The sequence below is a fragment of the Chiloscyllium punctatum genome, chromosome 6 (assembly GCF_047496795.1).
Source record: "Chiloscyllium punctatum isolate Juve2018m chromosome 6, sChiPun1.3, whole genome shotgun sequence".
Lineage (NCBI taxonomy): Eukaryota > Metazoa > Chordata > Chondrichthyes > Orectolobiformes > Hemiscylliidae > Chiloscyllium > Chiloscyllium punctatum.
Window position 1 is genome coordinate 12,928,835 of NC_092744.1, and position 14,866 is coordinate 12,943,700.

Genomic DNA, 14,866 nt, shown 5'->3' on the forward strand with positions numbered 1-14,866 from the left:
TCCAATCACTTTAAAATTATGCCCCCTCATCATAGTCATTTCTACTCTGGGGAAAAGTCTCTGGCTATCCATGCTATCTGTACCTCTCTTCATTTTGTACACCTCTATCAAGTCACCTCTCCTCCTTCTTCACTCCAATGAGAAAAGCCCTAGCTCCCTCAACCTTTCTTCAGAAGACATGCCCTCTAGTCCAGGGAGCATCCTGGTAAGTCTCCTCCACACCCTCTCTAAAGCTTCCACATGCTTCCGATAATGGGACGACCAGAACTGAACACAATATTCCAAGTGTGGTCTAACCAGGGCTTAATGGAGCTGCAGAATAACCTTACAAGTCTTAAACTCAACCTCCCTGCTAATTAAAGCCATCATACCATACACTTTCTTAACAACCCTATCAACTTAGGTGGCAACTGGCCCATAGATCAATGGACGTGGACCCTAAGATCCATCTGCTCCTCTATACTGTCAAGAATCCTGCCTTTAACCTTGTAATCGGCAATCAAATTTGATCTTCCAAAATGAATCACTTCACACTTTTCCAGTTTAAACTCCATCTACCACTTCTCAGCCCAGCTCTGCATTCTGTTAATGTTCTGTTGCAGCCTATTACAGCAGTCTACTCACCTTTGTGTCATTGACAAACGTACTAACCCACCCTTCCATTTCCTCATCCAAGTCATTTATAAAATCACAAAAAGCAGAGGTCCCAGAACAGTTCCCAGCGTAGCACCACTGGTCACTGAGCTCCGACTGAATACTTCCCATCTCCTACCACCCTCTATCTTCTATGGGCCAGTCAATTCTGTATCCAGACAGCCCATATCCCATGCCTCCTTACTTTCTGAATGAACCTACCATGGGAAACCTTATCAAACGCTTTGCTAAAATCCATATACAAGACATCCATTGTTCTACCTTCATCATTGTGTTTTGTGACATCCTCAAAGAATTCAGTAAAGTTTGTGAGGCATGACTTGCCCCTCACAAAGTCATACTGGCTATCCCTAACCAAACTATGCTTTTCCAAATAATCATAAATCCTGTCTCTCAGAATGCTCTCTAATAATTTGCCCACCACCAATGTAATACTGACTGGTCTATAATTCCCAAGGGTTATCCCTATTCCCTTTCGTGAACAACGGAATAACATTTGCCACCCTCCAATCATCTGGTACTTCTCCAGTGGACAGTGAGGAAGCAAAGATCGTTGCAAAAGGTGCAACAATCTTTTCCCTCCCTTCTTGAAATAACCTTGAGTATATCCTGTCTTGCCCAGCGGACTTAACTATCCTAATGTTTTCCAAAATTTCCAGCACATCCTCCTCCTTGACATCAACCTATTTGAGCTTATCAGCCGTCCTCACAAATGACAAGGTCCCCCTCATGAGTGAATACTGAAGCAATGTATTCATTAAGGACCTCCCCTATCTCCTCTGGCGCCAGGCACAAACTCTCTCCACTCTCCCTGATTGTCCCAATCCTCACTCCGGCTGGGCCCTCGCTTGAATTTGGGCAACGAATGAGATGCTGGTCTCACAGCAATTAATGTCACTGCAAAGAACATTGTTTCGGGTTTTATTTTATTTGTCACTGTCGAGAAACATGCAGCATCAGACCACATACCATCCATGTCATTATATTCCTGTGTCATTACAATACCGCGTTATGACAATCCTGTATCACATTACAATTAAGTCAACTTCAAAATGTTCTTTGCTCTAGTTGAAGGCGGCTTGATCAGGAAGGATTCAAGTTCTATAATTAGCCAGAGCCACCAAAAATCTTTCCAAAAAAGCTGTTTTTTTCTGGATGAAAAGTAGGAGAACGATTATTAGAAAAAAGTTTCCACTCTGAAGAAAATAACGTGTTTAAAAGAGAATATGCTAATATTAGTATATGTCCTGTAGGTTTGCTCACTGATACGCTAATGCATTTGGTGTACAGGTGTTATCACTTTAAGGTTGCTATTCCAACACTTGGTAAATCTCAGTAATCGTAGCTTGTAAATATCTGCAGAAAATCAAACATATTCAGCAAGCGACTCTAGCATGAAATATTTGGCTTTTTAAATATTGTTTGGCATGTGTGAGACACTCTGTCCTGTTTTCTTGGATCTCATATGATCAGTGTTTATTGGACAAGGAAGGAGAAAGAAAACGTTACAAAGATGCAGGAATTTCTTGTTGGGGCTCAGCAATATTCACCTTAATGAGTGGGGGAGGGGAGACCCTTGCTGCCAATCATGGTGACAACATGCCCTTCCAACTATATCGCACTTCGTGTCACAAAGTCCTCCTGGGTAGAGTGGTATATGACAGAGAAAGGAAAGCAAGCTCATGACTCTTGCACTGCAATACTAGTACCATTACCCCTTTACAGAAGGCCAGGGGCTCAAATCCTACCTATTCCAGAGGTTCATCATAACCAGTTGATTGATTAAAAACATCTACATCTCTTTTCACATCTTATGTGGAGGGCTCTAGTGGTAGTGTCCCTACCTTACAGCCAGAAGTCCCATTATTCAAGGATGTGATCTCACATCCCTGAGGACGTTTATTAGAAAACATTAAGAAATGGAAGCTAATCCTATACTCTAGGTCCAACTACCGCAGGGCATCCCACCCTGTGTTTCCAAAGACTTGTTTGCTATAAATCAGAGTATTTAGTTACATGAAGACCCAGACAGATACTCTTATCCCTGAGTAGATATTGTACTCGGAGGCTGAGGGGTGACCTTACAGAGGTTTATAAAATCATGAGGGGCATGGATAGGATAAATAGACAAGGTCTTTTACCTTGGCTGGGGGAGTCCAGAGCTAGAGGACATAGGTTTAGGGTGAGAGGGGAAAGATGTAAAAGAAACCTAAGGGGCAACCTTTTCATGCAGAGAGTGATGCATGTGTGGAATGAGCTGCCAGAGGAAGTGGTGGAGGCTGGTACAATTGCAACATTTAAAAGGCATCTGGATGGGTATATGAATAGGAAGGGTTTGGGGGGGATATGGGCCGGGTGCTGGCAGGTGGGACTAGATTGGGTTGGGATATCTTGTCGACATGGACGGGTTGGACCAAAGGGTCTGTTTCCATGCTGTACATCTCTATGACTCTATGACATCTGACAGAAGTGCACAAACTGTAAATATTCATTTTTGTATTGAGTTGTAGAGCTATGCATCATTGTCCATACTTTTTTTGCCTGTTTGCATTGTTATGTGTATCTAATGAAACAGAGGATAGAGGCTTCAAACCAGACCATCTTATTTTCTGAAAAGTTAGCTCTCAAAAGTTGTCTGACTTTCCCATTTCTCAATAAGCAAAGCAAAGTCCTGACATAACTCTTTAGTTGAGCCATTAATTTTTGCACATTTTCTGATTGAGTCTTAATAGTTTCATGATGCCAGCAGCTCAGTAACCATCAAGTTATTTTAGTTATCATTTCGTAGCACAGAACTCAGTATAGCTGAAAATGGCACATTTTGTCCAAGCCTAGCATTTTGCACTCATCAGGACAACTTGCAAGAATACCACTTTAAGAGGCAAGCCACCATTTATACTGCATGACAGGAGAGTGTTAATTGATCGGCAAGTTGAGTCTGATTGGTAAACATGTTACAATGGTGAATGTACTGTCCGATGCTAATTGACAATTAACTGCCAGGTTTTGTATATACTTTAAACCAGGCTGGTCAACTCTGATTGGTATGGGCATTCCCCCTGAGACATGAACTAGCAAATGAATGCCATCTATTTTGTTAAGAGTATGTTCATATTTCTCTTGTATTGGTATTCTTGTAAATTAACCTGATGGCAGCAAGATGGAAATCTTAAACAAAATGTGTTTTTGTTACTTCAACCTTTGCAATCAATACTTGTTCTCTCAGCTTTTAATTCCATTTTCAAACAAGACTTCATTCAATTTTCATTTAAAAGCCAATAATCAACTGGATGTTAGGTGATTTATCTACCAATCTGTCACTCAGTTAGGGAAGAATGCCTTAAATCTATTAAATCAATTTCTGAAGTTCTGCAACCTGTCTTTGCATTGACTAAATCTCAAAGTTTTCAGATCTTGCGTATGTCTCCTCGTCATTTAATGATGATAAGATACTGCTAATATAGAGAACCTTACAATTTCATACCTTACATCTCAGAAAAACTGCAATGAACCCAGAAATTCCTGCATCTTTGTAACGTTTTCTTTCTCCTTCCTTGTCCAATAAACACTGATCATATGAGATCTAAGAATGCATTAATATCTGTTTGGAGATGGTAGGCCTAAAGTCTGGACCCAATGCTGTAGATGTGGTGTCACGAATTATCTGTACACTGTTGGAAGCACCGAATGGAGCTTGAGTCCAATATCATTGAGAAAGTTTTCTTGTATTTACCTAACCTCGCTGATAACACCTTTTAAAATTGGTTTAGAGTCTTCATCAATTGATCAGTGGTCATGCCCAATTGCTTTTTGTGTTTTATTTAACTAATGGTCAAGCCTTTGTGTTCACATTTCATAATTCACTTTGTAATGTATGTTACTTGAATTAGATTACAACCCACCTTGTGTATTTATTTTACCACATTTATGTTCATTTCTTTTGAAGGCTGCCAAGTTTTCCTTACGCTTGCCAGTTTGGTTTTGTCAGCAAATATTAACACTCAGTGCAAACAATAATTTTGTCTCCAAATAGTTCTCTGTGTAAAGCTAGTTTGGTATTTAGTCCCTATCACGGTTACCGTGAGAAAATGTTTCATAGAGACAACAACACTTTGATACAATGGAAAGCTATTTCAGCAGACAGTTCAGAGTCAAGCATTCTGGTATAAGGCTGGAGTCACATGTCGGTCAGACCAGCTAAGGGCGGCTGATTTCCCACATTAGTAAAACAGTTTAGCAACTTCTGATCATTTTAACTGGCACTGGTGTTTCCCTGCATGTAAAGCATTTTTGAAGCTACAATGGTTAGATTTCAATGTGCATTCTCTGGGTTTAATAGTTCAGGCCTTTGGATTCCTGTTACCGTTCATGCAGTTAGAATCATCAAATCCCTACAGTATGAAAGCAGGCCATTCGGCCCAATGAGTCCACACCAACCCTCAAAAGGGTATCCCAAACAGATCCACCACCACTCCCACCCTAAAACCCTGCATTTTTAAAAAAAATTCACTCATGGGATGAGAACGTCGCTGGCCAGGCCAGCATTTATTGCCCATCTCTAATTGCCCAGGGGGCAGTAAAGAGTCAACCACATTGCTGTGGATCTGGAGTCACATGTAGGCCAGACCGGGTAAGAATGGCAGATTCCTTCCTTAAAGGACATTAGTGAACCAGATGGGTTTTTTCAACAATTGGCAACTGGTTCACAGTCATCATTAAGCTCTTACTTCCATATTTTGCTGAGTTCAAATTACACGATTTCCCATGGCTAATCCACCAAGCCTATACATCCCTGGACACTGTGGACAATTTAGCATGGCCAATTCACCTAACCTGCACATCTTTGGACTGTGGACTTCTGGGAGGAAATCAGAACACCTGGAGGAAACCCGCACAGACATGGAGAGAATGTGTCAACTCCACACAGACAGTCGCCAGAGGCTGGAATCGAACCTGCAACCCTGGTGCTGTGCTGCCCGTGGTTCATTAAGGCAATGCAGATACTGTGGACAAAATAAACAGGGGCATAAAATGTTGTCTTATTGATGTAATCCTGGGCTGCTCTCTAAAGAATGGAGGAAGAGAATTTCATTTTTAGTACAGAACATAACTCGAACAATCTTAAGTATAAATTGTTTTTGAAGGGACTTGATAGCTCAGTACATGCTGCTCAATATGACACTTGTACCATTCCTTCTATAAGATGTGAACCATCATTAATACAGATCTCCAGAGAATCACTGTGAACAACCACATCTTTACATTGTAATTAAGAAACAACAATTTGCCATTCAGCAACTCGGTAAATACTTTGCTGCATTATCCCATCATGTCCCTTGACTGGGCATTGCAGATATACACAATAGCCCTCAAGCTGCATTTGTTTTATGTGCAATGTTACCAAACCAATTTGGATGGTTCAAGCTATGTCCTTGCAGTTTGCTCATTACCTGGTTTCTCGTGGACTGTGTAGGTTGTCTCCATACCAGCGTGGATGTGATCAGCGACATGGCAGTGAAGAAGCCAGGTTCCAGGATGCTGCGGTACCATTTCCACAGTCTGAAATGTTCCTGGAAAAAGATCGTACACATCTCCACGGTATTGTCCTTTGACCTGCAAGGAAACAAGCCTATTCAGCCATGCCTGTCAAATTCAAGGGGGTATTAAACAGACATCTACCTGTGACGAAGTGCACAACTCAATCCAACTCCAAGATCTAGGTAAAAACAATGACTGGAGATGCTGGAAACCAAAGCCTAGATTAGAGTGGTGCTGGAAAAGGACAGCAGGTCAGGCAGCATCCAAGGAGCAATAAAATTGATGTGTGTCCGAAATGTTGATTTTGCTGCTCCTCAGATGCTGCCGGAACTGCTGTGCTTTTCCAGCACCACTCTAATCTAGACCCCAATTCCAACATCTGTATAGTTCAGCTCATCAGACCATAACCAGGAGATTTCTTCAGTCACAAAAACAGAAGTCACTGGAAAGGCTCAGCAAGTCTGGCAGCATCTGTGCAGAGAAAGCATAGTTAGCGTTTCGGGTCCGGTGACCCTTCCTCAGGATGGGGTGTAATCAGGCAATTCTCCTTCTTTTGCAATCCTACCTCAGATGCTACATAAATATACGTTTAAGATGCAGCTTTAAAGCTGAGATTTTCCAACTGGGGAGTGACCTCAGTCAGGCTGGGTCAATGGGAAGTGTCAACCACAAAAACTGCTTCAAATTGAAGGCAGAGTAAGTTTGACTTCATTATGAAAATAATGAACTCCTGGTGATTCCAATGTAGGTATTGCACAGTATTTATGACACAACTATAGGTTACTCAGCTCAATACATCTTAGTTGTTGAGTATGCACTGCACAAACTTCTTCCTTTTTTACTTTGTACCTGCTCAATGTACCTTTCTAATGCTTTTTTTCCTCATGTACTTATATAACTCAACCTTAACTACATTGATGCTGTTACTTCAACTAGTCCCTATGGTTAAGTTTGGTAAAGCTTAAGGAGATTGTAATGATGGGAACACCATTCCTTCAAGTTCCTCTTCAAGTCACAAACCATCCTGACTTGGAACTCTGCCACCATTCCCTCACTGTCATTGGATCAAAATCTTGGATCTATCTTCCTAACAGCAGTGTGGAGGTATCTACACAATGTGGGTTGCAACTACCCATTCCAAGGCCAATTCGTAATGGATAATAAATGCAGGCTTTGCCAGCAATGTCCGCATCCCCATATCACATATATTAAAAATACATTTCATCAAGTTTGAATCTTCCTGTTTCAGATTGCGAACCATCATCTCCTTGTTTGTTTCCTTCTGCCCCCTCAGGTTAAATCACCACCAGTCGCTTCTCTCTATGGGAGCAGCCCCAATGGTCTGGCAAGACTTTGGTGACAACAACAGCCCTCTGTGCTCAAGGTCCTGTTTTGTGTGGATTGCTCTCATCAAAACCAACCAATTTTCAACCATTTACACTTCTCATTATCACACTACCCAACATTTCTCTCTCTCTCTCTCTCTCTCTCTCTCTCTCTCTCTCTCCCTCTCTCGGCTTATCATCAGTAATCTCTTTGTTTGCCTATCCTCTTTTTCTTTACATCTCTGGGCACCATCTTCATGTACCATATTCATTACTACCACCCCACCCCACCATCAGCACAAAGATCACCCTTTCACAGCTATGTTCAGTTCTGGAAAAGGACCAGTGGGCTCAAACCATTGACAGGTTTTCCTCTCTACAGATGCTGCCAGACCTGCTGAGTTTCTCCAAAACCTTCAGCTTCTGATTTGAATTTGGCTCAGAGGTTTTCTCCAGGATTGGAATGGACACACTTAAAAACCAAAATAATTGCATGTAAGGTGTTTTCTCATGTGGCATAATGATTGGAATGAGTTAGAGGAACGAAGTGGACACACTACAATTCGTCCTCTTAGGAAATGGTATCCCTTTAAACTGAAAGTTTCCAATAGTTTCAGTGTAGTATGATATGTTACTGATGTTACAGCACTTAATTCTACACCAAGGCTGCTTCTGGTGGTAGTGTGTTTCGGCATCTTTGATGACACAATCCATGAATCTATTGCACAGATTGGTCCAGGGTTCCTTTGGGTGGCTTTTGCAATGTTGTCCTTCTCAGGATTGGTGACCGGCAGTGAGATTGTTCCTTGGGTTGGCCCAGGATTCTAGCAGGAATGTGTGGATTGGCCTGCTTGGGAAAGGTGTCGGCCTGGTATTGCCCAAGGCTGGGTATGGTGATCTTGCAGCGGTAATGTCTATCCTGGAGCCATGAATTTACCTAAGGTGGACGTTGTTTTAATTCTTCTTAAGCATTTTCTTTCTTATCTATGTCTTCAGTTATTGATAAAGGTGCAGTGGTATGGCAATTTAAACACTTTTCATTTGTGTTTTTTTTTGTGAAAATACACGTGACAATATTGCATACTCTTTCCCCCAGTGTCAACGATCTCTAACACACGAGGCTAAAAGAAAGGTACTGGGTCAAAGTCACCATAAGTTGATGTCAAGGAACTATCTAGCACTATATGTAGCTTATTATCAATGAAATGTTTCACAAAATATTTTTTTTTTCCTTTAGAATATAATGAAAACTAGCCTTACTGTGATGATGGGCAATGGATATCTTGATGTTGCAAGTATCTTGTGTCCATTGGCTAGATACATTTGAATGGATGACTGACATAGTGTGGACAACAAGCCGAGCTTTATCAACGAGTGCTCAGAATCAGGGATCAGCCCTCATCAGGTGCAGGTGCTCGAGAGGCAGATGAAATACAGTCCAAAATAGGAATAAGAAGGGACAGAGAAGAGCCTCCTTACTCTTTGGCTAGAGAATTGAAATTCACTACATCTTTTTATACCACCATTTTTTTTATAGTCAATCATGGGACATTGGTGTCACTGGCCAGGCCAGCATTTATTGCCCATCCCTAATTACCTGAAGGGCAGTTAAGGGTCAACCACATTGCTGGGGATCTGGAGTCAGATGTCGGCCAGCAGATTTCCCTCCCTCAAGGGCAGTAGGGAACCAGAGGGGATTTTCATGACAGTGATTATATGTTTTTCATTAGGGAAAAACCCACCTCCCATTTAACTCTCAGCCCCTTGGCCCATAAGCCTCATTCCCTGATGAAGGGCTTATGCTCGAAACATCGATTCTCCTGCTCCTCGGATGCTGCCTTTCCAGCTGTGTTTTTCCAGCACCACACTCCCGACATATACTTTTCATTAATCAAGTTTTTTTGAAATTCCACATATTCTTAATTATTGAATTCTAATTTCATCATCTGCTCTAGTGGGATTTGAACTCGTGTCACCAGAACATGAGTTTGGCATTCTGGATGACTAGCCCAGTGACAATACGAGTAGGCCACCACCTCCCATACAGCCAGACTGTGAATGCTTGATTTTGATTTCCATGTGTGTTTGGCTCTCTTTTCTTCAAATGTTTAATGGCAAGGTGAAGCCCAATTTTCTGCGTTAATGAAACAATAAAATGCTACTTTACCTTATAGTAAAAGCTGTGTCCATGGAAATGCACTGAGTGCAAGTCTACCTCATTACCCATTCCAGTGAGATACCAGTACACCTTGTCACCAACCTGCATATCCAGTCCCTGCAAGTTTCCATAGAGCTTGCCATTTATAGCTGGAAACATAAAATGGATTAAAAGTCAGACCACTGGTACTGTTTTCTAATGGGTTGTGTAATAGATTAGATTCCCTACAGTGTGGAAACAGGCCCTTTGGCCCAACCAATCCACACCGATCCGCCGAAGAGTAACCCAGCCAGACCCACTTCCCTCTTACTAATGCACCTATCACTATTGGCAATTTAGCATGACCAATTCATCTGACGTACACATCCTTGGACTGTGGGAGGAAAACCGGAGCACCCGGAGGAAGCCCACACAGACACAGGGAGAATGTGCAAACTCCACACAGACAGTCGCCCGCAGCTAGGATTGAGCCTGGGACCCTGGTGTTGTGAGGCAGCAGTGCAACCACTGAGCCACTGTGCTGCCCCAAAATAGACTATTGTAATTAAATAGACTGCAATTTGTGAAGTGAAACATAAAACAGTGAACTTATTCTCTATTACCTTACATATAATATTATAAATTACTGATAAAAATAGATTACGGATTCCCCACATTGTGGAAACAGGCCATTCGGCCCATCGAGTCCACACCAACCCTCTAAAGACCATCACTACTACTTTTAATTCTGGAATTCCTATGACTATTCCATCCAGCCTGCACACTACGGGCAATTTAGCGTGGCCAACCCACCCTAACCTGCACGTTTTTGGACTGCGGGAGGAAACCGTAGCAAACCCACACAGACACGGGGAGAATGTGCAAACTTTGCAGAAACAGTCGCCTGAGGCTAGGATTGAGCCCAGGTCTCTGGCGCTGTGAGGCAGCAGTGCTAACTAATGAGCCACTGTGCCACATAGAATCTAATGTCTTGTTGTGAACCTTCTTAGCAAATAGAAGTTCAAAAAGTAAACCCATAACCTCCCACACACAATGATATCATAAAAGACAATGTTTTGCATGCTAAGAAGGTGGATTGGGAAATTGGTTTTGGTTAATATGAGCTCAGAAAGCACAGTAGAAACTGCTATATCCACCAGTTTTCCTAATCCCTGATTTAGGTTGTGTGTATGAAAAATTCTGGAAATGACTGCATGTTGACTTGACATTGTATTCATAAAAACTATTTTACATAATGCTACAGTGGAATCTTGCCAGCTCTAGCACACTGGGTGAGGCAACGATGGGTCAGTTGCATGACTTTTGAGCATACTTGTTATAACTTTTCCCTCTTACCCTACCATATTCCTATCAACGTATTACTTAGACTTGCCTCCTCCTTCTGGAATAGATAGAAGCAGAATACAACTCTGGCCTTGCATTGTGCTAGTTCCTTATGTTAGGGTTAAATAGCATATACATGGAACAGAAAGGGGTTATTTGGCCCAGTTAGTCTGTGCCAATATTATGGAAAATAAAGAGCATGAAAGCATGGGAAAGGGTAAAGCATGGCATCCACTGCTGATCTGTTACAAAGGGTCTGTGGAAGGCATGATGGGATAAGAATAATGGAATGCTCTTACACCAATGAGCAGAGTAAGGTTGAGGCTGAAAGGTCACGATGGCGAGATGAGATAACAAAGTTAGTAAAGTTAGCCTCCCTGTTAAGCAGCATCATGACAAGATTGGGACCATAAATATTTGGGACATAACATTAAATATCTAATTAATAGTTAGTAAAGTTAGCCTGCTTGAAACTATTGACAATAAATATCTAATCATGACATTCGGAAAATATTAAGTAGGGTCTGAACCGAAGGACCATTGTTGCAAAAGCTGACACTAAATATCTAATTGTGACATTAGAATAACATTAAGTAGAATGTAGGAAAATCTATTGGGGCACAACTAAAGAGATAATGGGAACTAACATCATTGGTTTATTGTGTAGCTAGAGAAAGGTACTTTGATTAATATAGTTGGGCATGCCGATAAGCTAACAGAAACATGATTTAAAAAATTTTTAAAAACCGCAGACCCTGAGGTTCGGGGCATTCGAGAATCTGCTTTCTCAGTTTCATGGTTTTTTGTTTGCAAATAAAAGACTTAATACTTGAACTCTCTGCGTCTCCTGGTGATTCTCTACATTTTTTCCATGACAATGTTTAATTCAGTATAAGTTACTTGTGGTTAATCCAGTTGGGGGGAACTCAACCATGTTTCTTTCTACTCTGTCTGTTTGACATTGGTAAGCTAGACTTCCTGGTAAGATTAGCATCTGGCATTTGGGTATTTAGTGGAGGGAGTACTGGAGACCACTTGAAAAGAGGACTATTTTAAAGTATTTTTTAAAACTCATTTGTGGGGTGAAGGTGTCACGGGCTGGGCCAGCATTTATTACCCATCCCTAATTGCCCAGAGGGTAATTAAGGGTCAACCACATTGTTGTGAATCAGGAATCACAGGGAGGCCAGACCAGATAAGGTTAGCAGTTTCCTTCCCTAAAGGGCATTAGTGAACCAGATCAGTTTTTTCCCCCAACAATTTCATGGTCATCACTGAATTCTTAATTCCAGATTTTTAAAAAAAATATTGCATTCAAATTTCATTATCTACCATGGAAGAAATTTGAACCCACATTCCTGATGAAGGGCTTTTGCCCGAAATGCCGATTTTCCTGCTCCTCAGATGCTGCCTGACCTGCTGTGCTTTTCCAGCACCACATTCTCGACTCTAATCTCCAGCATCTGCAGTCCTCACTTTCACCACTCTGCATTAACAGTTTGGCAATAACACCACTAGGCCATCACCTTCCCCTGAATGTTGCTCAGCGTGCATTTGACACATTTAGGAAATGAATAGGTAGGATTTAAAAAGGCACACTTTAAAAAATAATTGGTTGAGATGGTGCAGTTTAGCTCAACATGTCTATTAATAACAATGTCCAATCTTCAGGAATTATCAATTCTCTTAGCTGAGAAAACACCTGCCCTAAATATAATGGAAAAATATCATGGCTGTTGGATCCTACAGAGGAACACTTCAAAAAAAGATTCCATTCAACTTTCAGTCTGCTTTATAAATTTGGTCACCCCAGGACAAATGCTCAGATAGGCTCAACAAGTCACTATTATTAAACAAAAACAGAAAGTGCTGGAGAAACTCAGCAGGTCTGGCTGCTGGAGAGAGAAACAGAGTTAATATTTCAGTCTAACATAACTGCCCCTCAGAAGTCACTAATGTTCCCCATTCAGAACAGCGCACACATACAAACAAGCACAGCATAATTCAGAGTGATGGATCGTGTTACTGGAAATGTTAAGTCTCCTTTCTGTACACAAACATTGCCAGACCTGCTGAGCTTCAACCACAATTTCTGCTTCTGTCTCTGATTTCCAGCATCCTCAGTTCTTTGTTTTATAATCTACTACCTTCCCATCAGAAAAATCCACAAATAATCCACCTTCACTGAACCCTGCTTTATTTTGGAAAGTGCAAAATGAGGCTTGAGATGGCTATTTATCACATGTATCCATAATCCAAACACATCAACAGTCAATTTACCATGTTTTTTATTGCTCTCAAGAAAATCTTCATCCTCCTTGTTAACTTGATTCGGTTTGAGGCAATATTTTTTAATATTTTCATCCAGATACCATGATTCATTCTCATCAAAAACCAGGAAGAGAAGAGCGAACTCATGTGGCTCAGATTTTGTTAAGCCAAATGACTCGAAAAACTTTTTGCGGCAGGTTACCAATGTTCCTATCAGACCACTATGCAGATCCTGTAACAGAGGAAGAAGTACTGACAAATGAAATATGTTTCTTGTTAACTTGGCCTCACACTCATAACAAGTATTTTACATGACATTCTGCTGAACTGAAATAACACCAATTGTAGGGCTGGTGATGATAGCCCATTCCTTAATAAGGGCTTATGCCCGAAACATCGACTTCCCTGCTCCTTGAATACCGCCTGACCGGCTGTGCTTTTCCAGCGCCACACTTTTTGACTCTGATCTCCAGCATCTGTAGTCCTCACTTTCTCCTGGTGATGATAGTGTTGAGAGGACTTTTGAGCGTACTTATTGCAACCTTTCTCCCATATTCCTACCTTTACGTTATTTAGACTTGCCACCTTTGAAATTTGATCTTTCCCAGCAACTTCTCTTTTGAGCGTATTTATTGCAACCTTTCCCCCACTTGGCATATTCCTAACCATATATTTTTTAGACCTTCCAGCTCCCTCACCCATTTTGGGATTAACAGAAACAGAATATGACCCAGGCCATGTTCTGTTCACTCCTCAGACACAGTTACATTAACAAACCCAGATTCTACATGGTTGTAGAACGATGCACCAGTAAAGAAGGCAATTTGGCCCATTGTGTCTGTACCAGCTCTTTGACAGTGATATTCAATTGTTTCCTCCTGTTCTCCCATAACCCTGTAAATAAATCCCTTCAACTATTTTCCTAATTTCATTTGAACATTACTGCTGACTCTGCTCCCACACTCTTTCAGGCAGCGAATTTCTGACCAGAACAACTCGCTCCATAATAAATCGCTTCACCTCTGGTTCTTTTAAAGCGAACGCTAAACATTTCATTTAAAATCATTGCTTTTCAATGAGTTAATTAATTTATAATAAATATGAAGGCAATGAAGAACACATGGGGCATAGGTGGGAAGGAGATTAGATTAGATTACTTCCAGTGTGGAAACAGGCCCTTCGGCCCAACAAGTCCACACCGCCCCGCCGAAGCGTACCCACCCATACCCCTACATCTACATCTACATCGACCCCTTACCTAACACTACGGGCAATTTAGCATGGCCAATTCACCTGACCTGCACATCTTTGGACTGTGGGAGGAAACCGGAGCACCCGGAGGAAACCCACGCAGACACGGGGAGAACGTGCAAACTCCACACAGTCAGTCGCCTGAGGCGGGAATTGAACCCGGGTCTCCAGCGCTGTGAGGCAGCAGTGCTAACCACTGTGCCACCGTGCCGCCCATAAGGCACTTTTTCCATTAGTGGGGAGGTTAATAACTAGAGGGGATAGATAGGTAAAAGATAGAATTGGGTTACGAACTGTTTTCACTCAGAGTGGTGGCAGTCTATGACATTTAATCCATATTCAGATA

The 14,866-nt window shown here is 41.6% G+C and overlaps 1 protein-coding gene across 1 annotated transcript in view; it reads right to left on the bottom strand.

Moving 5' to 3' along the window:
- Positions 1–1,563: 1,563 nt before the first annotated feature.
- Positions 1,564–14,866, bottom strand: part of cp (ceruloplasmin) — a 55,349-nt gene continuing 42,046 nt past the window's right edge. The window contains exons 16-19 of the mRNA XM_072572025.1: positions 13,279–13,501; positions 9,685–9,824; positions 6,105–6,267; positions 1,564–1,805 (exon numbers count right to left, since the gene is read on the bottom strand). Coding sequence (XP_072428126.1) covers positions 1,762–1,805; positions 6,105–6,267; positions 9,685–9,824; positions 13,279–13,501 — 570 coding nt within the window. The 3' untranslated portion in view covers positions 1,564–1,761. The remainder of the gene's footprint in view (positions 1,806–6,104; positions 6,268–9,684; positions 9,825–13,278; positions 13,502–14,866) is intronic.